The sequence below is a fragment of the Caenorhabditis briggsae genome (assembly GCF_000004555.2).
Source record: "Caenorhabditis briggsae complete genome, chrI, whole genome shotgun sequence".
NCBI classification, from domain to species: domain Eukaryota; kingdom Metazoa; phylum Nematoda; class Chromadorea; order Rhabditida; family Rhabditidae; genus Caenorhabditis; species Caenorhabditis briggsae.
The window spans coordinates 9844982-9869797 of record NC_013489.2 but is presented as its reverse complement, the minus strand read 5'-3'; the positions used below and the strand labels follow the sequence as shown (position 1 = coordinate 9869797).

The window sequence follows — 24816 nt, the reverse complement described above, 5'->3', positions numbered from 1 at the left end:
AGTCAAATTTATTTAATTAATTTATCTTCATTGCTTAGTTAAAAATTTTAGTTAACTTTATCAATATTGGTATATATTTTTTTGCGTACGGTATTTTTTAAATTCCTCAATTATATATATATATTAGATAAGATGGAGGATGCTTTTTGTGTCAAGAAATCTCTACTTCTCCATAGAAAGTGTAAAAGTGAACAGAAAGAACTGGTAAGTCTTTTTTTGTATGATACACTAGATTATTCTTTATTTGCAGGTTTTACTACAGCATCAATTTAACGAAATTGATGAATCTCTTCTTATCAGTGAAAGATGTGTTCATTAACAAGAGATTTTATTATGTTTAACGAGAAGAAAGATTCAACGAACTACTAAAGGTGAGTAATGAACGTCTTCAGAATAACAACAAAGAATTTAAATGAATAAGATATATTTCAGCAGGAAATGTTAAATGAGCAATCGAAATTCTGAGAAAAAAAAGTATATGTAACGACTTGAAGAATCTTCTCCGGAGGGGGAAAAGTGAATAATCATTTGATTGTTGTTATTTTTTTGTTATTTCATGTTTGTTGTTATTTTATCTTGGTTTTTTTTGAAAAAGCAAAACAAATATCTTATTTGATTGAAGTCAAGTGAAAAAAGTTAATACCTCAGGTGAGGTAGGCATGTTTGGGGTTCATGGCTAGGTGGAAGTGAATTCACTTTCTAGTGAAGACATCCATTTTCACTGAACGTCCCCCATTTCACAAAATCAAATAAGATATTTGTAGCCAAAAAAATTTAACTTCTAAATTATGGAATTAGTATACTGTTTCAAATGTAAAAAATATACTGATACTACTGACATATTTAATGTTGAAACAAGCTCGAAACGTTCTATGATAAAAGGGTTATGCCAAGATTGTAAAACAATGAAGTGTAAGCTAATTCCAACAATCACAGGAGGTTCTGGATTAGAAGATATCAAGGAGGTTGAAATTAGTGAAAAATCTAAAATTCTTAGACAATCCACAAGTTCCGAAGGTGAAAGAGATCTTTTAGAAAAAACTTATTACTCTCCTGAATCAGGATTTTGTGGAGTCAACGAATTGCAACGAAAAACAAAGTTACCAATCAAGGAAGTCAAAGAATTTCTGAATGAACAAGATGTTTACACTCTTCACAAACCAGCTAGAAAGAATTTCAAGAGTCAAAGAGTCTTTGTGAATGGAATAGATGATCAGTGGCAGTCAGATCTCGTAGAAATGATTCCCTACGAGCAAGAAAATGAAGGATATAGATATCTTTTAACTATCATTGATTGTTTTTCAAAGTTTGCATGGGTAGTACCTTTGAAAAGTAAAAGTGGTAAAGAAACTGCAGATGCTCTTTCTTCAGTCTTTACAAAGAGTAAAAGAAAACCCAAAAAGATGCAAACTGATAATGGTAAAGAATATTATAATACTAGCATGCAAAAATTATTTAAATCATTAGAAATTAATCACTTCTCAACTTATTCAGATAAGAAAGCTTCTATTATCGAAAGATTTAATAGAACCTTAAAAGAAAAGATGTGGAAGATGTTTACTCATCAAGGCAATCATAAGTGGGTTGATATTCTTGATGATCTTGTGTTAGGATATAATAATCATTATCACACTTCAATAAAAATGACTCCCACGCAGGCTTCAAAAATAGAAAATGAAAGAATTGTGTATAATAACTTATTTCCTTCGAAATTAGAAGGTGAATCTAATAATAAAATAGAAAATTCTACAAAATTCAAAATAGGTGATACTGTCAGAATTACAAAATATAAAGCTATTTTTGATAAAGGATATCTACCAAATTGGAGTACAGAGTAATTTAAGATTTCAGAAGTTCTAATAGGTGATCCAATTATGTATTCAATAAAAGATTTAGCAGATGAGGAAATTAAAGGAAAGTTTTACTCTGAGGAACTTACACTTTATAATAATGTCAAAGAAGAATATAAAATAGAAAAAGTTCTGCGGAAAAGAAATAGAAAGGAAAACGGTAAGATGGTAAAAGAAATATTTGTCAAGTGGTATGGATATCCAGATAAGTTCGATTCTTGGATTCCAGAAATAGATATGAAATCCTAAACATAAAGGAGTTATATTAAATACTGACAACTTTAACTCTATTATCCTTGATTTCAACAATATTTTCTGATAGAATCGGACAGTAACATTTAGTACTTTGAGCAATGTTTTTAGCGAAGCTGGCTTTTATTGTAACATCAGGTCGAGATGCAATGATTCTATCATTCTGTTTAGATACATCAAATACTAGAAGTGGATAATAGTAATAATAAACATCTTCTTCCATGAAAATGTAATCCTTGATGCTTTCGTAATAACTATTTCTGAATTCTTTTGCAAAATTGTATTGTTGGACCGCATTGAACTTATCAAAATCAAACTTCAGACATTCGTATGGATACCTCTCACTATTGAGTTCCACATAAATTTCTTCTAACTCACAATTATCAAACTTTGCAGCATTCAGATAATTGTTATCTCTAGCAGTTTGAAAAGCTATGACAAGGTATTTTATTTTATCATATTTAGTTCCTAGTTTCCAAGTGAATTCACGATTACCATTAGGAATATTATAACTCTCAAATTGTCGTGAAATAAAAGGCATTTGAACTAATTTATTACTCTCAAAGACATTGAGTAACTTATTTTGCATTTCTAGACTAAGCATAATTTTAGGAATTATCCATTGAAGTTTATTAATAGTCATCTTAGCAGTAAATTTAGTAGGATCTGTTGAAGGGGGCTATATGAGTTAAGGGGTGCCACTCAAAATTTTGATTTTTACGCCATTTTTTCCACACTCGCGTGACATTCCACATTTTTAAAAATATTGCTTTTCCGGAAAGCTTCGTAGTCCTATTTCTGAAACAAATAAACATTGACGGAGAATTGTTTAAAAACAAGATTTTCTTGCCTAAGCCTATTATTTTGGACAAGGAATGAAACAAAAGTTTGAAAAATTTCAGTCAAAAAATAATTAAATTCGCGAAGATAAATGAACATTTCCACATGTTTCGCTCAATTTTTAAAAAATTTTTGTTTAAAACAATAGACTTAGGTGAAAACGCTGTTTTCCTCCTGCCAAGACCTATGTTTAGAAGAAAATGACGAAGTGGAACATTGAGAGAAAATGACGAGAATGGGAGAAGAATTATCTGACAAAAATCAAGAAAAATGCGTTCTTCTAGCGAAATTTTGAACAGTTTTTACACACAAAAACTCAAAAGACGAACAAAAAACTTGAAAATTCATCGAAAAAACAATAAAACTGGTTGAAAAATCGAAAAAAGGCCAACAAAGTTGATGAATCGTTTGCGCTTTTCACAATATTATAGAAGTACGCAGTGTGGCGGGAGAGTGTTTGCGGATGAGGCGAGCAGTTTTGCGCGGAAGTTCAATTTACGTAAAAAAAATTCTGAAAAAAATATGGTTAAAAAAAGTGAAAAAAAATTGACGTCAAAAATTATTTTTTTTTTCAAAAAAAAACGTCAAAAAAATTTCCGGAAAAGCAATATTTTTAAAAATGTGGAATGTCACGCGAGTGTGGAAAAAATGGCGTAAAAATCAAAACTTTGAGTGGCACCCCTCAACTCATATAGCGCCGTTGAGGTAATACTATTCTTATTTTCTGGAGATCTGTAGAGTGAAAGAGTGTGTTTGCTTCCGTAAATTATTCGATTGTAACACTCCGAGAATCCAAAAATATGAGTCAGTGGAATACAAAAAGTAAGTAAGCCTTTTCTATTCTTAGTGTATTTATTAATCTTATAATTCATAATATCCTTTGTCTCAAGGATCCAACCAAAAGTATTTTGTTTATTCATTGTGGAAGAATAAGTAAGGAGGCCTTTCATAAGTGAAGCTCTTCAATGACATTTTCAACTTGCATACCATCCATACTATAAGTTGCTCTATCAAATAAAAACATTGGAGCATTGTTGGAGAGTGTAACTTCATCAGCTTCCACTAAAGCTGTAGAGTCTAATTTAGTCAAGGAAGCTTCTAAGTAGATGTAAGATTTATGTAGTAATAAATTTGCAATGAGATTCTTTGATTCTGGAAATTCTTCAAGCTATTTAATTGCAACTCCAAAAGAGAAAGATAAAATACAACTAGTTGAAAATCCAGTTCAAGAAAAAATAGAAATAGAAGATAAAGTGAGAGAAGGAGGAAGTATTACTCAAAAGTCGAAGACTTCTAGATCCAAAGGATTGACAAAGTCGAAGACTTCTAGAACCGAAGGTTTGAATAAAAAGAATGCAGACTTTCTTAGAGCATTAAAGAAAGGAAAACCTAGCGAAGGATCAGGTTTCAAAAGGATCTAAGATCCTTCCGGAACCTCTGATTTTTAAAAGAATTGAATTTTTATTATTCCATTTTTACGTTTTAAAGTGTAATTCTATATGAAGATCACACTTATTGAAGTCAATAAGGTTATTTTTATCGTCCACTAATTTTAATGTCAAAGTATTACAATTATTAACACTTCGATGATATATAAGGTTTATTGGTTCATATTTTACTTCTCCATTAGAACCTAAAGGAAACTTGCAAATTATGTTACTCTGTCTTTCATCAATGATGGTATCACAAATAAGATTACAGGATAGATAAATGAAATTGTTTACTTTGAAATTAGAAGTATCTAAAATTCCATCAATACGAACAATACTAATACTACTAATTTTCAAATCTTGTGGAAATTGAAATGTCTTTTCATTTGTTCGATATAAATTTAAGAAGAGACTTGTCATTCTCTTTATTTAAATAATTTATTTTATCTTAAAATTTTCAAATACTTTAAATACTGTGAAATCTTGAGAAAATGACTTCTGAAAAAGAAGAATTTGCAGATTATTCAGTTAAAAATTATTATCCACTTCGTAACAATAATCCTTTGCTTCCTCAATCAATAAGAGGATGTATAATTGGTAAGAGTGGATGTGGAAAGACTAACTTACTAATGAATTTACTTTTGGATGCTTACAAAGGAGAAGAATACCTTGATTACAATAATTTGTATATTTTTAGTACAACATTATTTCAACCTTGTTATCAAGCATTAATTAATGGACTTAGTGAAGGATTAAGTAAAAAAGAAATTAGAGAGTGTTTCAAAAAACAAGACTTCATAATTGTGGAAAAAGAAATTGTAAAATCAACAATAAACGTTGTGAGTAGTGATTCTTTACAAGATATCCCAGATCCTTCATCATTAGATCCCAATAAAAAGACTTTAATAATTTTTGATGATCTTTTATTAGAAAAACAAAATAAAATAGAACAATATTATACAAGAGGAAGACACTCCGGAGTGGATTGTTTTTACATCTCTCAGAATTATATAAAACTTCCAAAGAATACAATTAGAGAGAATGCTAACTTCTTCATAGTATTTCCTCAAGATAAGATGAATTTAGATTACATCTACAGGGATCACTGTTCAGAAATCAAGAAAGATGAATTTCTTGAATTTACAAGAGATACATTCAAGGAGAAATATAATTTTTTAACAATTGATAAATCTAGTGACCTTGATGATGGAAGATTCAGAAAGTGTTTGAAATATTTTTACGTCTTTTGATTACAAAAGCCTAGGAAAACTTCGATTTTTTTTTATTCTGAAGATTTTGACAATCTTTTCTAAAAGAAAATCCTTGAAATTTTCAATTTTGAACACTTCTCTGAATAAAAGCTATCTGTTCTTCTGTTGTTCTCTTTTTGATCAAATTTTTTTTCTTCTCTTTAGTAAGACTTTCACACTCTGGAAAATTTATCTTACTTTTAGAAAGACAATACCTTCCACTAGCATCTCTTTTTAGATCATTCACAACTCCTTTAGAATTATGAGGAATATTATTCAGTAGTAGATACTTTTTGATTGTTTTAGGTGATATTCCTGTTTTCTTAGAATAAGATGAAATACTATTCATTTTAAAATCATATATTTTCAGCTCTTCTATCAATTGTTGTACTTCCATTTATTTAGAAAATTATTTTCCTTTTTACTTTACTTTACTTTATTACTTTACTTTACTCTATTAACTTACCCTATTGCCATACCTTATTACAATATTACTTTACTTTATTACTTCGAATTTTTTACCGTAATAAATGACAGAGTTGAGACTATCCAGATTTATAAAAGATGTACAAAAAATTAATGGATCATCAAATGTAGACTTGACAGAAATAAGTATGTATACGAAAAATGAAAATACTAGAGAAACTGCTCAGAACTATTTAGATGCCATTGAAAATATGATAACCAGTGTAGAAAGTTCTAAAATATCTGATGCAGATAAAACAGCTTATAAATATGCATTTACTGAATTTTTGATTAAGAAGTGTGAAAGTGAATGTAAAAGTATTATAATCAATGTTTCCAAGATTTCTAATAAAAAGAAACAACTTTTAATTGAACAATTACATCGCGACTTTCAAAAAGAAAGCGACGAGCATAATGAACTTAGAAAGAAATATAATGAAAAACTGAAATCCCAGAGTGTAGAAATTCCTACTATTGATTTAGCAATTACTTTGAAAACTAAAAAGACCTTATCAAATAAGGAATGTCTTGATTTTCTAAATGATTTGGAGTTAGAAGATAAGCAATATGGAGAAAAGTATAAAAGAGTAGGAGTTCCAGGAGAATTTTCAAGTGTTTCAAGAGCATATGTCAAAAAAGGTAGTGGATCAGAGAATAATATTATTCAGCGTCAGCAGGTAAGCAGCGTAAGCAAAGCTTCCTAGAAGTGAAAAACCTGCTAAATAATTCTTTTAAATACGCTCTAAAGACCAATACCCATTTGAAAAATACTTTGGTCATTACGATTTACAATCCGATACCTAAATAAATACTTGGTAAATCTTTCTTTTTTATTTTTCTCCTACGAATTAATTCATCTAAAATAGCATGGATTTTGTTGTATTCCCCATTATTTCCAGCTTGATAAGAACCAATACTCAATCTTAATTGATCCATCAGATCATTAATTTTTGGGGGTAGAAAACCTATGATTTTCCTAGAATCTGGAATTGGATTAATCGATGATCCACTTTGAGTATTTTGACTACTTTGAGTTCTAGAAGTAAAATAATTATCTTTTATGAATTTCCATTTATCACTTGCATCAGCATTATATCTTTTACTACTTTTATCAAATTTTTGATACAGTGCATCTGAACAAAGTAAGATTTCTCGATAATTTTGAGTATCATCATTCTTAACTTTATTGAGATCTGGAGATTTCTTAGTTAGTAATTCCATTAAACCATTCGGTGCAATGTATACATAATTATTGATTTCCATCGTATTATCATCAAATATTATTTCTTTATTTCCAATTGAATAGCCTTTAGTATCATTATTATACCTTATTGAATATCCTGCATTACTTTTATCTCTAGGATCTTGTAAGTAAGTAGCAATTAAGTTGGAAACTTTGATTACAGATTCAGAGAATCCTAGAACCTTCGGTTCGTTTGAATGATCTTTTGGTTTTGGACTACTAGATTGAATTTGTTTAGTAGGAGTTGCTAATTGTGGTAAAATTTGTTGTTGTCTTGGAGAATCCCTAAATGAATTAAGAGTTTGAACTATCTTATTCTTTTCATCAATGATTTCTTCTTGTAGTTTCTTATTTGATTCTAGTATGGGTTTGAATACTTCTATACGGTGATCTTCTACGTTTTCTAAATTGCTGCGCTCTTCTAAATTCTTGAATTTGTGTTCTTTTCTATTCTTCAAGAATGAATTTATTATCTCATTCCTTTTCTTGGGATCATAGATTTCTACTGAAGTTGGAGACATTTTTTGAAAAAGTAATTTATTTAAATTCGAAGAATCCGGAGATTTACAATCTTTATTTAAATTCAAAGAATCCGGAGATTTACAATCTTTATAAAAATTATTGTATTTATAAATGGAAGAAATTACTCAAGAAGTAAGTTTCCAAGATATTTCTTTAAATTCAACACCTGTTGAAGAAGAAGATCTAAAGAAAATGAAAAGAGATGAAGTTCGTAGAAAAGTTGCAATGATTGGAAGTGAATTAAGAAAATACATTCTCAAATCCAAAAAAATCCAAACTATGAGAAAACAAGAGATGATTGATTTTATTATGAAGTTCAAAGACATTACTTCACTGAGTTAGAAATTTAGATTTTTCTTGAAAAATTTTTTTCTATATAAAAAGGAAGTCTGACATCCTTCTAAGCTTTTGAAAAAGTAATTACTTCTGAAAAAATGGATCATTTCGAAAAAATGTCAAGAGATGATCTTCGTAAAGAAGTTATTAAACTTCTTGATATAATGTCCGGAGGTGTAAAAAGTAAAAGAATCCTCAAATCACAACAATTAAGATCTATGAGCACTTCAGAACTTCTGACATTTATTAGAGAACATTTACAAATAAACCAAGCTGAAATTAGAGATGTTCCACTTACGCTTAAGGAAGTATTTCCCTTCGAAGATCTTATTTTTAGTGATTACAAAGAAACTAAAAAAGGAATTGTAAGAACTACCGTGTATAGAAACAAAGGCAAAGAAATATATTTTGAAAAATACTTTGACCTTTTTGAGGAAAGAGGAATTGAATATTATATGAAAATCATCACAAAAATTATAAATTCTTTCTTTGAAAAGAACGAAAATTTTGTGATCAATGATATTCGAAGTGATACTTCAGTTAAAATATATTTGAAACTAGAATTCAAGCAAAAGAAAGACTCTCAAAAAAGTGAAAACTTTGCTGTAAGATCAGAAACTAAGGAATTGTGTGTTGGTGAAGATCGAGAAGAATGGTATCAACATGCATGTCAAGAACTGATGATGAACATGGAGAATTTGCAATCAAGAGGTTCTGGTTGGACTATTTCAGGAATAAATTACCTTGAGATGAACCAGACTATGTGTCATTCACCTAGTGGTTATTTCTACATGGATCTTCCAAAATGTATTAATGCTAAACATTGCGTCATTAATCCTAAAAATAATGATGACAAGTGTTTTATGTGGTCTATATTAGCTCATCTTCATCCAGCAAAACATCATGTTTCAGAAATTTATAGTTACACTCCTTATCAAAATGAACTAAACTTTGGAGATCTAACTTTTCCAATGAAAATAAAAGATATAAATAAGTTTGAGAAAATGAATGATCTTGTTGTAAATGTGGTAGAATGTACTGAAAAAGGACAAATAAATCCATTACGTCCTTCAAGAGGAATCACTGCTGATGATAGCAAAGTTATCAACTTATTATATTATGAAAATAAAGAAGGAAATTCACATTACTCCCTAATCAAAAATCTTGATACCCTTATGAATAAACGAGGAGAGCATCAAAAAAAGTTCTGTGTTAGATGTCATTGCTCTTATAATGTAAATATGAATGATAAGATTAGATCAAATTATCACAGACATTTAGAGGACTGTGGTAAAAACAAACCGGTTTCACACAAACTATCCAAGAAAACCTCTGTAAAGTTCAAAAATATCAGTAATACACAAAAGCATAGATACGTCATTTATGCAGACTTTGAAAGTATCATTGAGAAATATCAAAGAGCACTAGATAATCCAAATATATCTTGGACTACTGATGTTGGAAAACACATTCCAGCTGGATTTTGTGTCATAGTAGTTGATTCTTTCACCAAAAAATTGTATAGTATCAAATCTTATATTGGGCATAATACTGCGCTAGAATTTAATAAATACATCATTAAAATATTTCAAGAAATTATGCATTTAAGTGATGTGGAAATGAGAGAATTAACTGAAGAAGAATGGACTTTCCATGATGAGAATAAAGAGTGCCCTAATTGTTCAATAAAGTATGATTCTAAAGAAATGAAAACGACTAAAGTTAGAGATCATGATCATTTGACTGGAGAATATCGTGGACCTCTTTGTGGAGCATGTAATCTATTGAAAAGAAAAAATACCTTCATTCCGATATTCTTTCACAATCTTAGAGGTTATGACTCTCATCTGATTGTTGGATGTCTTGAAAGTACTAAATATTTGAATGAGCATGAAATTGACATCAAAAATATTTCTAGTAACACAGAAAAATTTATTAGTTTTAGTTACAAGTTACCTTCAGAGACAGATAATGTATATGATAGATGTGAATGTAGATTTCTAGATTCTTTTTCTTTCATGCCTTCTTCACTGGATAAACTTGCTAGCAACTTGAGTGAAGATCTTTTTCATATTAGTAGAGATTATTACTCTTCTTCCAAAAAAAAATTCGAATTGATGCAAAGAAAAGGTGTTTATCCATATGAGTACATGGATTCTTTCAAGCGATTTCAAGAAACAAAATTGCCAAGTATTTCAGCATTTTATGATTATCTAAATGGTAAAAAATGCTCGCAAAACGATTATCTATATGCTAAGTTAGTTTGGAATAAAATGAACTGTAAGAATTCAGAAGATTATACTGAAATTTATATGATCAATGATGTCCTTCTCTTGGCAGATGTTTTTGAGAATTTTAGAAACTTGAGTCTCCGTGTTTATGAACTTGATCCTTGTTGGTATTTCACAAGTCCTGGATTAGCTTGGGATGCTATGTTGAAAAAGACTAAAGTGGAATTAGAAGTACTCCAAGATGTTGAGAAATACTTGATGATTGAGAAGGGAATAAGAGGTGGAATAGTTAATGCTGTTAAAAGATACTCTAAGGTTAATAATAAATACACTAATACTTTTGATCCATCAATTCCTTCAAATTATCTATTGTACTTAGATGCCAATAATTTATATGGTTGGGCAATGTGTCAAAATTTACCTACTGGAGATTTTCAATTCGAAACTCAATCTTCAATTGATATTCTCAATGATGAGAGTTTAAAAATAGAGGACTATATTGATTATTTGAAAAATTTAGGTAAAGGATGTATTTTCGAAGTAGATTTGGAATATCCTAAAAATTTACACTCAAAGCACAATGATTTTCCTTTGTGTCCAGAAAATGTAAAAATTAATAAAGAATCAAAGATTCCCGGAACCATAGGTTTTAAGCAAACAGTAAAAAAGTTATGCAATACCTTATTCGATAAAGAAAAATATGTAATCCATTATAAGAATTTGCTACAATGTCTCCAATTAGGTCTTAAAGTGAAAAAAAATTCATAGAATTCTAACCTTTAAAGATAGTGATTGGCTCAAAGAATATATTGAAATGAACACTAATCTTCGAAAACAAGCAAACAATGAGTTTGAAAAAGATTTCTTCAAATTAATGAATAACTCAGTTTTTGGAAAAACTATGGAAAATGTTAGAGAACGAATTGATGTTCGTTTAGTTACTGATGAGCATAAAATAGTTAAGCTTGCTTCAAAACCTAACTTTAAAAGAACCATTATGTATAATGAAGAGTTATCTGCTGTAGAAATGGAGAAAACCAATATAACACTTGATAAACCTATTTATGTCGGTTTTGCTATTCTAGATCTGAGTAAGTGGTTGATGTATGATTTTCATTATAATGTAATGCAGAAAAAGTATGGATATCAAAATGTAGAGTTATGTTATCAAGATACTGACAGTCTCATATATGACATCAAGACTGAAGATTTCTACAAAGATGCGGAAGAAGATATAGATTTTCAAAAATATTTCGATTTTAGTGATTATCCGAAAGATCATGTATTATACTCAGAAGAAAATAAAAAAGTTGTTGGAAAATTCAAAGATGAATTGAATGGTAAAATTATGACTGAATTACTTGCTTTAAAACCTAAACAATATGGTTTTAAGACTCTAGATGGTGAAGAAACTAAGAAAAGTAAAGGAATAAAGAAAAATATTGTCAAGAATGAACTGACACTCGATGATTATAAGCATAGCCTTTTTAATAAGAGTATTATTAGGAAAACTCAATATACTATCAGAAGTGTTAAACACACTATTTTCACACAATGTCAGAATAAAGTAGCTCTCAATAACTCTGAAAATTCTACAGAACATAAACGTTACATAATAAAAGATAATCACTCGACAATGGCATTTGGAAATGTGAATATCAAACCGGAGGTTCTGGGAATCTGAGATTCTTGTATTAAACCGAATCTTTTATAGAAATGATAAAACAATATTTTGAAAGTCTTTAGTTTCTAGTAGTTTCAGAAGAAGTAAGCAATAATAACCACAGTGATGACTTGCGAAGTCTTGAATTTGAAATGTTGAACTCAATATTTTTATTTTATCTTCTCCATTTTTTAAATATTCTTGAAGTTCTAAAGGTGGATCTAATCCGAACGAATCAAAGTAATATATTTTATCTTTATTTTTGGAATAACAAACCCAATGTGTTCCTCTACCTTCAGAAGAATCTAAATTTACAATACCTACTTCTTTATCTTTCGGCTTCGCTGGTAAAGTATCTCGCATAAACACACCACGGAAACTCTTGATTCCTAATGTGTCAATTAATTCAATGAGATCTAGATTTGTTAAAGGCTTTAGATCTTTTTCTAGCTTCGCCATTTATTAATCATCATTTTTATAAGAAACTACAAACTACACCTTTCCCCATTTTTGAAAATTGTTGAAAATAAGCCTTAAAATGTTTTTAAAATGTTGAAAATCTGCAAAAATCGCATTTGGGCAAAATGGTCACTTCTACGTCCAGCCTAAAAAGTGTCGTTTTTCGAAAATGACTGATTTCCGATGAGCTTAGGCACTTTTCTGATGAAAATAAGCGTTAAAATAGCTGAAAAGTGCAGAAAACGTCATTTGGGCAAAATGACCGTCCAGCGTCAACCATTTGTATACTACTGACACGGTTTCTTTGACGAGACGCAATTTGACAACGTTGTGATTATTTAGAAGGTCATAGGCTTCGTTGTTGTAGATTTCCAGGAAAGATAGCGAAAACTGAAATTGCCATCCAGTCGCTTCTAGCTGCTTTGATGCGCTGAACAAAAACGAGGCAGCTCTTGGAATGATCCCTTCATTTTCGCCATCTCCTCCTCTCATCGTATGAGTTTTGCCGCTTCCTGTCTGCCCGAAAGCAATCAAACCGACATTGTAGCCATGGAGAGCGGACTGAAATGATTTATGGTTGGAGGATCAGTTTCCTGTCGCTTACCAGAATGAAATCCTCGATTTCACAGAACACTTGACTTTGAGTGAAGATAGGTGTAAACACTTTTTCAAACGTCATTGCTCCAGACGATTTCGATCCTTGATTAACAATGATGGAATTGATTGTCGGGTATTCGATAGCGGAAACACTCGTCTCGACTTCAGATCTAAGCATCGGACGCACACGAACAACTACACGAATCTGGCCTCGCAAGTCAATGACATCGTTGTGCAGCTTTCGCATGATACTCTCCTTCTCGTTCAACTGGCTCGTCAATTCTCCGATTCGCACCTCTTTCTGTTCGTCTTCTGCCTTCAGATGACTACTCTCCGTCTTCAGCACGTCCACTTGCACGTTCAGCGCGTCCACTTTCGTGCTCATCACTTCTAGCCGCTCTTTGTACATTTCTATGCTTTCCTTCTGCATTTCCGCTGTATCATTCGCCATTTGCAACCGTTCGTCCTTCTCCACAATATCCTTTTCCATCGCTGCGACTTTTGCTTTGAGAACATCGACTTGTGATGGTTGACGAGAAATAACAGGAACGGATGCTCGCCCCACTGGCCTAACTCGAGCAGGTGCAGCGATTGTCTTGTTGGCGACGAAAGTTGAGCGTTGCGATGTGACAGACCGGACGGAAGATGTGGACGGCGGTCTGCTAGACGTTGAAGAAGGACGAGACGCAATAGGGACGCGTGAGACATTCGCAGAAGTCGCTTTCGTCAATGCGGGACATCCAGAATGTCCGAGTGTTGAGTGTCTTCCAGTTGTCAACGGCGATGGCAGTGGCTCAGCTAAGCTTGGCAATGGTCCTCTAGACGAAGTGACTCGACGAGACGCTGTAATTAGAATACGATACAATGAAATGTTTTCTTCAATAATTGTTAATCTCAGTACGGAAAATCATTTTAATGTCATTCTGCTTACTCCTAGTGATTTTACACTCTTTCCTTACCTGTCAGTGTTGGTGAACGTGCTGCAATCGAACGAGATGCGATTGATCGAACTGCAAGTCCGCCGCTTCGACGACGACCGATCATGACGATGCCGAATAAAGACTGCGAAGTGCAAAATAGACATTGTTTCGAATTTCATTTTGGCGCCGCCGATCGATAGGTTTTTTCGCAGTCAAATGCTCTGGTGTCTCGCCACTAAAGAAAACTTTCGATATCGTCCCTTTAAAGGCTACAGTAGCCCAACTAATAAATATTCGGAAGATGTCCAGTATTTTATCAATAAAATGGTGAAGTAATTATCAGAAATGGGTATTTAGCAGATAATATAAATTTATTCACCTAACCATTCCAATTGGCTCCGCCCCTTTCCTGGGGAAAGCTAGCTGTTACAGTTTTCAATCTTCAATTCTGAAAGACATTTTAAATTTTACTTTTCCCGTCAAAATTACACATTTATCCATATATATCCATCTAGAACATCATCTTTCCCATAAGGCAACATCATAGGCTCCGCCCACTTCCTGTGATAAAATACTGGACCTAATAAATAAAATTTGAACTTTCAGTGTAACTTCTTTCTTATTGTTCTAGATATGAGCTCGGGCTATTTTATAGGAATAAATCTTTCATTGTTGAATTAGTTCTCAGGAAAACATATTGTGTCAGTGCCTTGAACGTCGTCGGCACGCTGAGTGAATTGACTTTCTGAAGCTTCGAGAGAACATGCGTGTGCTCCAAGCAAGTGTCACCATTGAACTGTTGATTCTGACGCGGCTGCAGATCAATTTTGCCAGATGGGAGGATTCTCAGAATTGTTTTTTCGTTGGTCGATGGTTTAGTCAAAAACTGTGATTCTTGTGTAGCTGATATAAAACTTTTTACATTTTACAAATTACAATGCGATTCGGATGGCGTATAGTTTGTTGAAATTTAAATCGGCGAAGCGTAAAGATTGGATGAATTGTCTTCATCTACATCAGTGATGAATGCCCTGAAATATTGATATCAACATCTGATTGTAGTCGTTTCCAAAAACCATCGCATCTAAATTTTTAGAATTCCCTTTTTGTTAACGGAGCTATGCCTAGGGCAACAAGCGAGTCGCATTTTAGTGTCTTGATTATATCTTAGCTCGATTCGGAGCAGTTAAACAGATTTGAGATTTTCAGAACAGCTTTCTCCACGTCACTTTTCATCGGATACAGCTGTGATAAATGATTTTGTTTCGTTTTTTTGGGGGCGAGAAGTATACACATCCTTTGTCTTCTCATTCAAATCGTCAACATATTTTTGTAACTCCATTGCACCCTGCCTGCTTTAGCATCGAAACCGTGAATATAGGAATACCGCAAATCGTATAGCTAACTAGTTGACTTGTGTGGCGAATTAATAAAAACGAAACCTAGAAAATTCAGAAATTCATGTGCATTAAACAAAACGATCTTTTTAAAGGGGACCAGATAAATACGAGTATTTTACAGATGAAGGATTTAGTGTGAAGATGGGTGGGCTTAAAACTTTACATCATGGGATTGATAAGACGGATCATAGTACAATGAATCATGGTATGGTGTGCAATGCATTAGGCTTTTTTCAGTTGCGCCAGGATATTATCCAACTGAAATATGGCATTTTCGTCTAGTTGCTTATAGTAAGCATCTCTATTCTTCACAATTCCGCGGAATAGACGGACACATTCCTTCGCTTTTGCAGCTCGTTCCTCAGCGACAACATCTACTCCGATCCGAGTTGCTCCACCAGTTGCAAAACGAAGAATAGGTTCCAGGACAGTGTCTGATATCGATTCCAATCCGTTCAACACTATCGACTGGTCTGACGCATTTTGACTGACGAGGTTCTCTGAAACACCACGATTCTGTTGAAAAGTAAGCCTTCTCATAACTTACCGATGATTATTGGAAGATAAGCGTAGCAGGCGTTCAACGACCAAATATTCCGTTTTGTGAGAAATTGGATTGCTGCAAAAGCAAGGCGCTCGTTTTTGGCCACCTCTTCTTCAAACTTCCTCGAGTTCCGCGAGTTGAGCACTTTCAATCGGCGAATGTCTGTAAAAAAAAAGATTATTTTTGAACTCAATCAGAAATTGGAATTACATTTATTCTCCGTTTTCGCTGTTGCTCCAATTTTGTTCAAAATATCGATGAAAGCAGCGGCTTGAGAACTGCTGGAGAATGACACTGAATCCGAAGAAGATGATGAACTGAGATCATCTGTTTTGGTTTTCACAGAAACAGACTGCTGAAGTTTCTTCGAGGTAGAAGAACGAACAGCCCGAACGGAAGTTGTAGCATCACTTTCACTGGCCGTGCGTGATCGCCCAAGGTATGTGATGGTTATCGGTTGCTCCTTGGTACGACTGGAACTCGGGAATAATTACGATTGTATAATAGAATCTTACCGAGTCGACGCTGATCTGGTTCTCGGACCATTCTCCACATTTACTGCCGGTCGTGTCCTTGTCGTTCTCTCAATTTGCTTGTTACCATCTGCAGGTTCTGCCTTCGGACGGTAAATACCCAACATCTGAAACAAGTTGGAATATTAGGATTTCTCAAGCGGAAGCCAATTTGAGAAAGATAGCAAGGCTCGGCAGTCTACCATTCAGTTTTTTTTTTTCAATACGAGAACTCCAGAGAAACAGTGAACTTCTTCATTGCTAGTAGTTAAATTTTTAAAAATTAGTTAAATAGAAATAAGTTATTGTACATGAAGAATAATAATTCTATTTGACAAAATGGTCAGATGGGTGCAGACGGGTAATTTCCTTATTGATCGCGTTGCTGTACTGCTGATCCAATGTGAGTGTCCCGCATCTTAGCAGCGAACTCAATGCTTCGCTTCGACTCGGTGGCTTGTTCTTCGCACGGAGTGATATTGACCATCACCATTGTTTTGGAGTTTCCTCGCCCCAAACAATCCATAAGAACTTGTGTGAGCTTGCTATCCCGATATGGTACATGTGATGATTTTGACTTTTGCATGCTGACACACTTTTGAAGAACGGAGAGGGACTGATTGATGTTGGTCATCTCTTTGAATTGTTGTCCAACAACTCCCGACTCCTTTGCGCGCTCCGATCCAGCCAAATCAACCAGTTTGAGCACCGAGTTGGTCGAAATACCTGGAATTAAGAATTAGATTTCCAGCTTCAACAGAAATATAGTGCTTACCAGTTGATTTCTGCTCTGCCTTGATTTTCCACATGTATATGGCATGAGAACGAGACGAGTACTCGTTGCATTTGGTACTGGCCGTTTTCCTGTTTGAGTCTGCTGTTCTTAGTAGAACAGCCATATCAGACTGTTTCTTGAGTGGGTGCTCGGACAATCCGTCGAGGGACACGGTTTCCTTGACGAGACGCAATTTGACAACGTTGTGATTATTTAGAAGGTCATAGGCTTCGTTGTTGTAGATTTCCAGGAAAGATAGCGAAAACTGAAATTGCCATCCGTCGCTTCTAGCTGCTTTGATGCGCTGAACAAAAACGAGGCAGCTCTTGGAATGATCCCTTCATTTTCGCCATCTCCTCCTCTCATCGTATGAGTTTTGCCGCTTCCTGTCTGCCCGAAAGCAATCAAACCGACATTGTAGCCATGGAGAGCGGACTGAAATGATTTATGGTTGGAGGATCAGTTTCCTGTCGCTTACCAGAATGAAATCCTCGATTTCACAGAACACTTGACTTTGAGTGAAGATAGGTGTAAACACTTTTTCAAACGTCATTGCTCCAGACGATTTCGATCCTTGATTAACAATGATGGAATTGATTGTCGGGTATTCGATAGCGGAAACACTCGTCTCGACTTCAGATCTAAGCATCGGACGCACACGAACAACTACACGAATCTGGCCTCGCAAGTCAACGACATCGTTGTGCAGCTTTCGCATGATACTCTCCTTCTCGTTCAACTGGCTCGTCAATTCTCCGATTCGCACCTCTTTCTGTTCGTCTTCTGCCTTCAGATGACTACTCTCCGTCTTCAGCACGTCCACTTGCACGTTCAGCGCGTCCACTTTCGTGCTCATCACTTCTAGCCGCTCTTTGTACATTTCTATGCTTTCCTTCTGCATTTCCGCTGTCTCCTTCGCCATTTGCAACCGTTCGTCCTTCTCCACAATATCCTTTTCCATCGCTGCGACTTTTGCTTTGAGAACATCGACTTGTGATGGTTGACGAGAAATAACAGGAACGGATGCTCGCCCCACTGGCCTAACTCGAGCAGGTGCAGCGATTGTCTTGTTGGCGACGAAAGTTGAGCGTTGCGATGTGACAGACCGGACGGAAGATGTGGACGGCGGTCTGCTAGACGTTGAAGAAGGACGAGACGCAATAGGGACGCGTGAGACATTCGCAGAAGTCGCTTTCGTCAATGCGGGACATCCAGAATGTCCGAGTGTTGAGTGTCTTCCAGTTGTCAACGGCGATGGCAGCGGCTCAGCTAAGCTTGGCAATGGTCCTCTAGACGAAGTGACTCGACGAGACGCTGTAATTAGAATACGATACAATGAAATGTTTTCTTCAATAATTGTTAATCTCAGTACGGAAAATCATTTTAATGTCATTCTGCTTACTCCTAGTGATTTTACACTCTTTCCTTACCTGTCAGTGTTGGTGAACGTGCTGCAATCGAACGAGATGCGATTGATCGAACTGCAAGTCCGCCGCTTCGACGACGACCGATCATGACGATGCCGAATAAAGACTGCGAAGTGCAAAATAGACATTGTTTCGAATTTCATTTTGGCGCCGCCGATCGATAGGTTTTTTCGCAGTCAAATGCTCTGGTGTCTCGCCACTAAAGAAAACTTTCGATATCGTCCCTTTAAAGGCTACAGTAGCCCAACTAATAAATATTCGGAAGATGTCCAGTATTTTATCAATAAAATGGTGAAGTAATTATCAGAAATGGGTATTTAGCAGATAATATAAATTTATTCGATAAAATAAATAAAAAAACAGTTATTTATGGGTTTTCATGTGCCGATGTAGGTTCCCGCTCTGTGTAAACTTCATCATACAAATAGAACAGACATATGGCTTATGCCCGGTATGTGTTCTCAAATGTTTTGTCAAAGTTGAACTATCAGTGAATGCTTTCTCACATTGTGCACATGGATATGGTCGTTCGCCAGTATGAGTTCTGAAATTCAATTTTAATTCAGTTTCCCAATTTCGTCATTTTCTATCACTGACTAATCTCATGAGCTAAATAAGGAGAAGGAGGGGGCTGCTGGTATCATAATGTTTTTATTGCTATTCAGTGAATCCCTACAATTAGATGAGCGCATGTCACTGGATTAAGCCGGGTGGCAGGAAACTGCTGACGACAGGTGGCTCTAATAGGATACTGTAGAGAGACATACCTTCGATGCGTGACCAGTGAGGAACTTTGAGAAAATGGACGGTGGCAAACCGGGCACATAAATGGTTTTTCTCCTAAATAAAAAATAAATTTTAAAGTTGGAAATGTTGAACGGACCTGTATGAATCCTTTTGTGAGCTGTTAAATTGGCTGCCTGTGAGAATGCTTTCCCACAAGTACTACATCTGAATGGTTTCGGAGTAGACCTTGCTAAAGGTCGATGTACTGTATTAGAAGGTTTTTTGGACAACATTCTGGTCGGTGGTGGATCCATATAACATAAATTCGAAGATGGAATCTGTCTGAAATAAAAAATTCAAAACTATTTCTTATATTCGAAAACTACCGAAAGGAATCAGTTGGAACATGAGTTGATGGCATAATTGATTGAGTGTTACCCAGACTTCCATGATTAGCTTGATGGTTTGTTCCCATATGACCAACTCCATTCCCAGTTGATGCTCCCATATGCTCCATTTGGGTTCCCATCGCCCATGATGACGTTGCACTCCAATCATGTTGCCTCCAGCTTCCATATCCGCTGAAAACCAAGAATAAGCAACCCTTCAAGTGCAATTATATCATATTGTAAGTCATCTTTTCATTCGCCTTTTCTCTGGAACATCTAGATCTTTCTCTAGTATTTCTCATATGGGATCTTCTTTTTTCGTATTCCAGAAGCACTTGGTCCGAAGCTTCACAAAAGAGCTTCTTGTCCAAATGAAACACTTTCGAATCCTTATCAGATGAAGAAGGTTTCTTTTTAGATTCACTCTTTGTCTATTGCCAGTCTAATATCTCCGGTTTCTTCTCTCATACTTTTGAGCGAAAGTTTTAGTTTTTTTTAAAGTTCTTAGCCAAATTCATTTTTCTGAAGATTGTATGATTTGGATTCATAATTTTTCCAATTTTTTGCTTTCCTACATTCTGTTTACCTCTGTTACCGTTTCTGAAGAATTATTTTCTCTAATAGTAGCCCATCCAAACCGTACACTTTGAGCTCAATTATTTCGGTTCCTGCAAAAGATAGCAAAAACTTTTCAATTGATAAAATATTGGCTGCATTATAATAAATAATTTATCAGTTGACACATTTTGAATATCTTTCACAGAAATCGAAATAATTGAGCTCAAACTTGACGCTTTGGATGGGCTTCTATTAGAGAAAATACGCGAATTCTTTAGAAACGATATGTTCAATTTAAAAAATTATATATACAACTTAACATAAGTTTTCACACAATATGCTAAATTTTCAAGTTTTAGTCTCACTTTATTAAATTTAAATTTCTAAAAATTGAATGCAAAATATGTGATTTGAATTTTTTCTTCATAAATTAGACTTTAAAAAATTTTAACTTTCTACAAAAAGTTTTAATAACAGTTAAAATTTCATATGATTCGATGCAATCAATTTTCTTATGACTTCATTTTTTTTTCTAGATCTCGCTTTTCTTCAACATACACATGATCTCCCCCGCCATTTTGTTGTACAGGCATAATTATACTTTCCGTCTGCTGTGTTGGAGCTTGGGACGTGGCTGAAGACGTCATCATTGATGATGTGGCATCAGAAGTGTAGAAGTCTTGGTATCCATGATGCATCTGCATCTGAAGTACACATTTGGAGGGTCTTTTTTAAAATGTAAAACTCTACCTGGGGAATATAATTCGTTGAATCAAAAAAATCATTATTAGTAGTACTCATTTGATAGTGATACGACATTTTGACAGTTTTATTTTCGGATTCAATTAATTCAGAAAATCCAATCTTATCAAAAAAGCTAGAAGGAGGGGCAACAATAAAAATAAAAAGAAACTGAGCTTGTAATAACAGGTTACAGTAATCCTGTCCGGATCCTCCCCTTTTTTTCTCACGGAGCAGGATAATCGACTGAAGAAGGAGAATGGGAGAGAAGACAGGTGTGATAGAGAGATGAGCAATGAAGATTTTAATCCCAATACCGTAGTTATCTCCTTCTCTGGAATCTAGGGCTTCATTACAACTTCCTACACACTCCGATTTTCTTATTTTTCAATATTTCGAAGAACATTTTCAGTGTGTCGTTACTGGATTTCTTTTTGATTAATCATCAGATTTAAAGGAAAATAAAGTTTCAATAATTTGAAATCAAGGATCAGATGATTTTTTGGATTTTGGTTGTTCAAAAAGACAAATTAGTGAAAAGTCAAAGCTGGAAAATAAAACAAAATAACGAATTTATAGTTTCATATCATGATTCTCCCTAAGATTATGTCGCCTACAGTAGCCATTCAAAATAAGAAAAAGCAACAAAAATATGGCCAACTGTAATTAGTCTTATGGTTTATTTGAAATTCAAATCAGTTTTGAACCACTGCTGACTACCGTAAAACCTGTGATAGAAGGGCACCCCCACTGTCAAGTGTTCGCTAAATTATCTCAATTCCTGCGCAAGATATCAAAATGTATCAATTGACAAAAAATTCTGATGTTATGATAAACAGTTTATCAGTTGACAACTTTTCTATAACTTATTATTAGACTGGAACTGAGAGCAATTGGCTCAAAGCTGGAAGTTAATGGCCCTTCTATTACGAGATTCCGATCGTCCGTTAACAGTCCGTTGACGGCCCGTCGGTTCTCTTTCGGCTGCCAAGTAGTACCTTCAGCTGTCATTTAGCAGATTTTCGACAGTGCTCCTTTACCTGTGGCCAACTTTGGAGTCCTGAAAAACTATTCCAGGGTTTTGTCGATTTTTCGAAAATTTTAGAGTATGTGAAACAAATTTAGAGCTTTGTTTTTTCTTTGTTTTTTTGACAACTTTTTCGTACGAATCCAACCAACCCAGTTAAGCGGTTTAAAAGTTGTGAAACTCTCACTTCAGTGCTCATTTGGCATTTTCGACACTTTACGGTATATCTTTACGGTATATCTTACGGTATATCTGATAAGAATGGGATTTAACAATAAAGTTGTCAATTACAAAACTGAAGCTATAATTTTGTTTAATGTACTCTGAAATCTTCAGACAAATCGAAAAACTTTTGAGAACTTTCTAAAATTGATTTTTGCTACGGAAAAGACCAAAATATGAATTGTTTCTGTCTTCAAATTAAGGTGGAATTTTTAGAATTGGGTTCCTCTAAATTTCATGTTCTGTCAATTGTACTTTGAATCAGTTTATCTCGGTGCCTATTAAAAATATCAAAAAGCAATCAACTGAAAAATGTTTACTATAATATCAAAAACAATTTATCAGTTAACCAATTTTTGATATCTCTCACAGGAATAGAGATAATTGAACTCGAAGTTGTTGGTTTGGGCAGCTTCTATCAGAGGAAATACGGTTTAGAAGTAATCATCTTTAACAATTCAAAAATCTCTGAATTTCATGCTTCGCCAATTGTACAGATCCATTTTCTCAAATTTTAAGTGTGGTGATTCGTATAATATTTTGATCCACCTGATTTATTTTTATACTTTTTAATTTAAGATGTCTATCACTTCAACAAGTAATTTATTTAGGATGGGAATACACACAAAAAACAAAAAGTTATCAAGAACTCAGAATTGTGATTCTATTTCGTCGGTTCTATCGTTTCCAGAAACCAAATGAATTTTCGGAGGTTGCTGAAACAATTCAAACATTTTTACCGTATTTCCTCTAATGGAAGCCCATTGGGCTTCTATTTTTCAATCTCTTACTCAGGTTGGGCTTATATTACAAGTGGGCTTCAATTAGAGGGTGCGCCTCTATTTTTCAACAATTAATTTTCAAAAAAAATTTTGTTAAAAAATCAGAAATTTGACAATTCGGAAGTTAAGAATTCTCGAATTCGGTGTTTTTTTTCAATTCGAAGTTTTCATTCTGCATTTCGAAACTCCAAATTTCCGAATTTATGAAATTCTAAGATTCCAGAATCTCAAAATTCAATATTTAGGAACTCTGTGGATGAGAAATTGAGAAATTTAAAAATTGAGAAAAATCCCATGGGCTTCTATTTTTCGAAGGACCTCGCGGGGTGGGCTTCTATTAAAGGTGGGCTTCTATTAGAGGAGATACGGTATTTTAAAACTTTGTATTACTCACCTCCAACGCATACGCCATCACATTAACAGAAAGAAGTGGGAGGAGAGCAGTGAAGCAAGGAACATAATCTTCTGGTTTATGCTGAAATTCTCCGGCTTCGTTTGATAATTTGATATTTCAAACTTACAAACAAAGCACAGATGATTACCATTGGAAGCAGAGTAAAAAAACGGATAAGGGAACATCCCATATTACTGACCGCATAAGGATTTACTCGTTCGGTGCAGTGAGGGGAAATGGCATCGGAAAAGATTTCATGGATCATGAGAGGGCTTATGGAGAAGGCGGACACAATGACGAAACACATCGATTTCAGGGAAATTGAGAGGCGGAGATTTACCTGGAAATTTAATTTTGGCATTTTTTTTCGGATACTTTTTAAACTATTAGGTTGGCTAATAAATCTTTGTACACTTTGGTTTTTCCTCTTTCTTTCAACTGAGCTAGAACAATAACTTGTATGTAACGGGATATGGTATATAACATGATAAGGTTGTTCACAATAACCATCATTCGCCCTGCTCTCATTCCGCTTGCGAACGGGATGCCCCTTTTGATGCCTACTGTTTTTAGGTGAAATTTCTGTATATTATTTCTAGTTATTTCTAACCTGAAAGTATCCAATATTCATCACCGCCTGGTGGAAGTTTACAAAAATAATGTCCCTATAAAAACGCCGTTGCAAATTGGGTTGGCAAGTTCAAAAACTAGGACTTTTCAATGAAAGATGAAATTTGCCCCGGGCGACCAGTTCTTCAAGATTCAGACAAACTGAGAGATCTAGCGGAACAGGACCCTTTCCAATCTACCTGTGAAATGTCAATCACTTTAAGGACAATTCATACCACTATTGAAAGTTGATTGCTAAAGTTGGGAAAGACAGAAAAAATTGGACGACGGATACCATGCCGTTTTAACCGATTTTGATGTACAGCTGCGAGTGGACATGAGCATGTTACTTCTTGCTCTACTCGGGAACTTTAAAGGTGGTGTACGGTGAAATTTTTTATTGCATCAAAATGTGCAGAAATGCATGTAGATTGACAAAAAAATAAAGAAAAAATTCAAAAAAAATTCCTTCGGCGAGAAAAACGCATCGAAAAATACGCTGAAAGCCCTTAGGGACGAGGTTTTTTCTAGGCCGCCCGGTGAGTAAAAGCGCGCGAATTCAAACTTTCAAAATTTTTTCGCTCGTTTTCACTTTTTTTTCGGTTTTTTCAAGAGTTTTCTATGGTTTTGTCAATTTTTCTTCCAGATACAT

The 24816-nt window shown here is 34.2% G+C and overlaps 7 protein-coding genes across 7 annotated transcripts in view; 2 read left to right on the top strand and 5 right to left on the bottom strand.

Moving 5' to 3' along the window:
- Positions 1-132: 132 nt before the first annotated feature.
- Positions 133-6027, top strand: CBG12679 (the record flags this gene model as incomplete). Its single annotated transcript, XM_002640130.1, has 6 exons — positions 133-204; positions 251-299; positions 937-1419; positions 1495-1719; positions 1852-2010; positions 5993-6027. 6 exons carry the CDS (start codon positions 133-135, stop codon positions 6025-6027), a joined length of 1023 nt encoding a protein of 340 aa, XP_002640176.1.
- Positions 6028-8286: 2259 nt separating this feature from the next.
- CBG25359 lies at positions 8287-12103 on the top strand (the record flags this gene model as incomplete). Its single annotated transcript, XM_045240699.1, has 2 exons — positions 8287-10161; positions 11384-12103. The coding sequence occupies 2 exons, from the start codon at positions 8287-8289 to the stop codon at positions 12101-12103; spliced, it is 2595 nt and encodes an 864-aa protein (XP_045099314.1).
- Positions 12104-12730: 627 nt separating this feature from the next.
- On the bottom strand, positions 12731-14182 carry Cbr-klp-16.2 (the record flags this gene model as incomplete). Its single annotated transcript, XM_002640129.2, has 3 exons — positions 12731-13102; positions 13146-13981; positions 14098-14182. 3 exons carry the CDS (start codon positions 14180-14182, stop codon positions 12731-12733), a joined length of 1293 nt encoding a protein of 430 aa, XP_002640175.2.
- Positions 14183-15680: 1498 nt separating this feature from the next.
- CBG12676 lies at positions 15681-16642 on the bottom strand (the record flags this gene model as incomplete). The annotated part of the gene is made up of 4 exons (XM_002640128.1): positions 15681-15958; positions 16006-16164; positions 16213-16475; positions 16518-16642. The coding sequence occupies 4 exons, from the start codon at positions 16640-16642 to the stop codon at positions 15681-15683; spliced, it is 825 nt and encodes a 274-aa protein (XP_002640174.1).
- A 242-nt stretch (positions 16643-16884) lies between these two features.
- On the bottom strand, positions 16885-18804 carry Cbr-klp-16.1 (the record flags this gene model as incomplete). Its single annotated transcript, XM_002640127.1, has 4 exons — positions 16885-17240; positions 17290-17593; positions 17768-18603; positions 18720-18804. 4 exons carry the CDS (start codon positions 18802-18804, stop codon positions 16885-16887), a joined length of 1581 nt encoding a protein of 526 aa, XP_002640173.1.
- Positions 18805-19079: 275 nt separating this feature from the next.
- Cbr-che-1 lies at positions 19080-21208 on the bottom strand (the record flags this gene model as incomplete). The annotated part of the gene is made up of 6 exons (XM_045240670.1): positions 19080-19260; positions 19484-19553; positions 19600-19784; positions 19829-20023; positions 20948-21093; positions 21140-21208. 6 exons carry the CDS (start codon positions 21206-21208, stop codon positions 19080-19082), a joined length of 846 nt encoding a protein of 281 aa, XP_045094941.1.
- Positions 21209-23029: 1821 nt separating this feature from the next.
- The window catches only part of CBG25358, a gene marked incomplete at both ends in the record, with an annotated part of 2892 nt that continues 1105 nt past the window's right edge, over positions 23030-24816 (bottom strand). The window contains 3 exons of the mRNA XM_045240660.1: positions 23030-23095; positions 23556-23636; positions 23683-23895. Of these exons, the coding sequence (XP_045099313.1) occupies positions 23030-23095; positions 23556-23636; positions 23683-23895 (360 nt within the window). The remainder of the gene's footprint in view (positions 23096-23555; positions 23637-23682; positions 23896-24816) is intronic.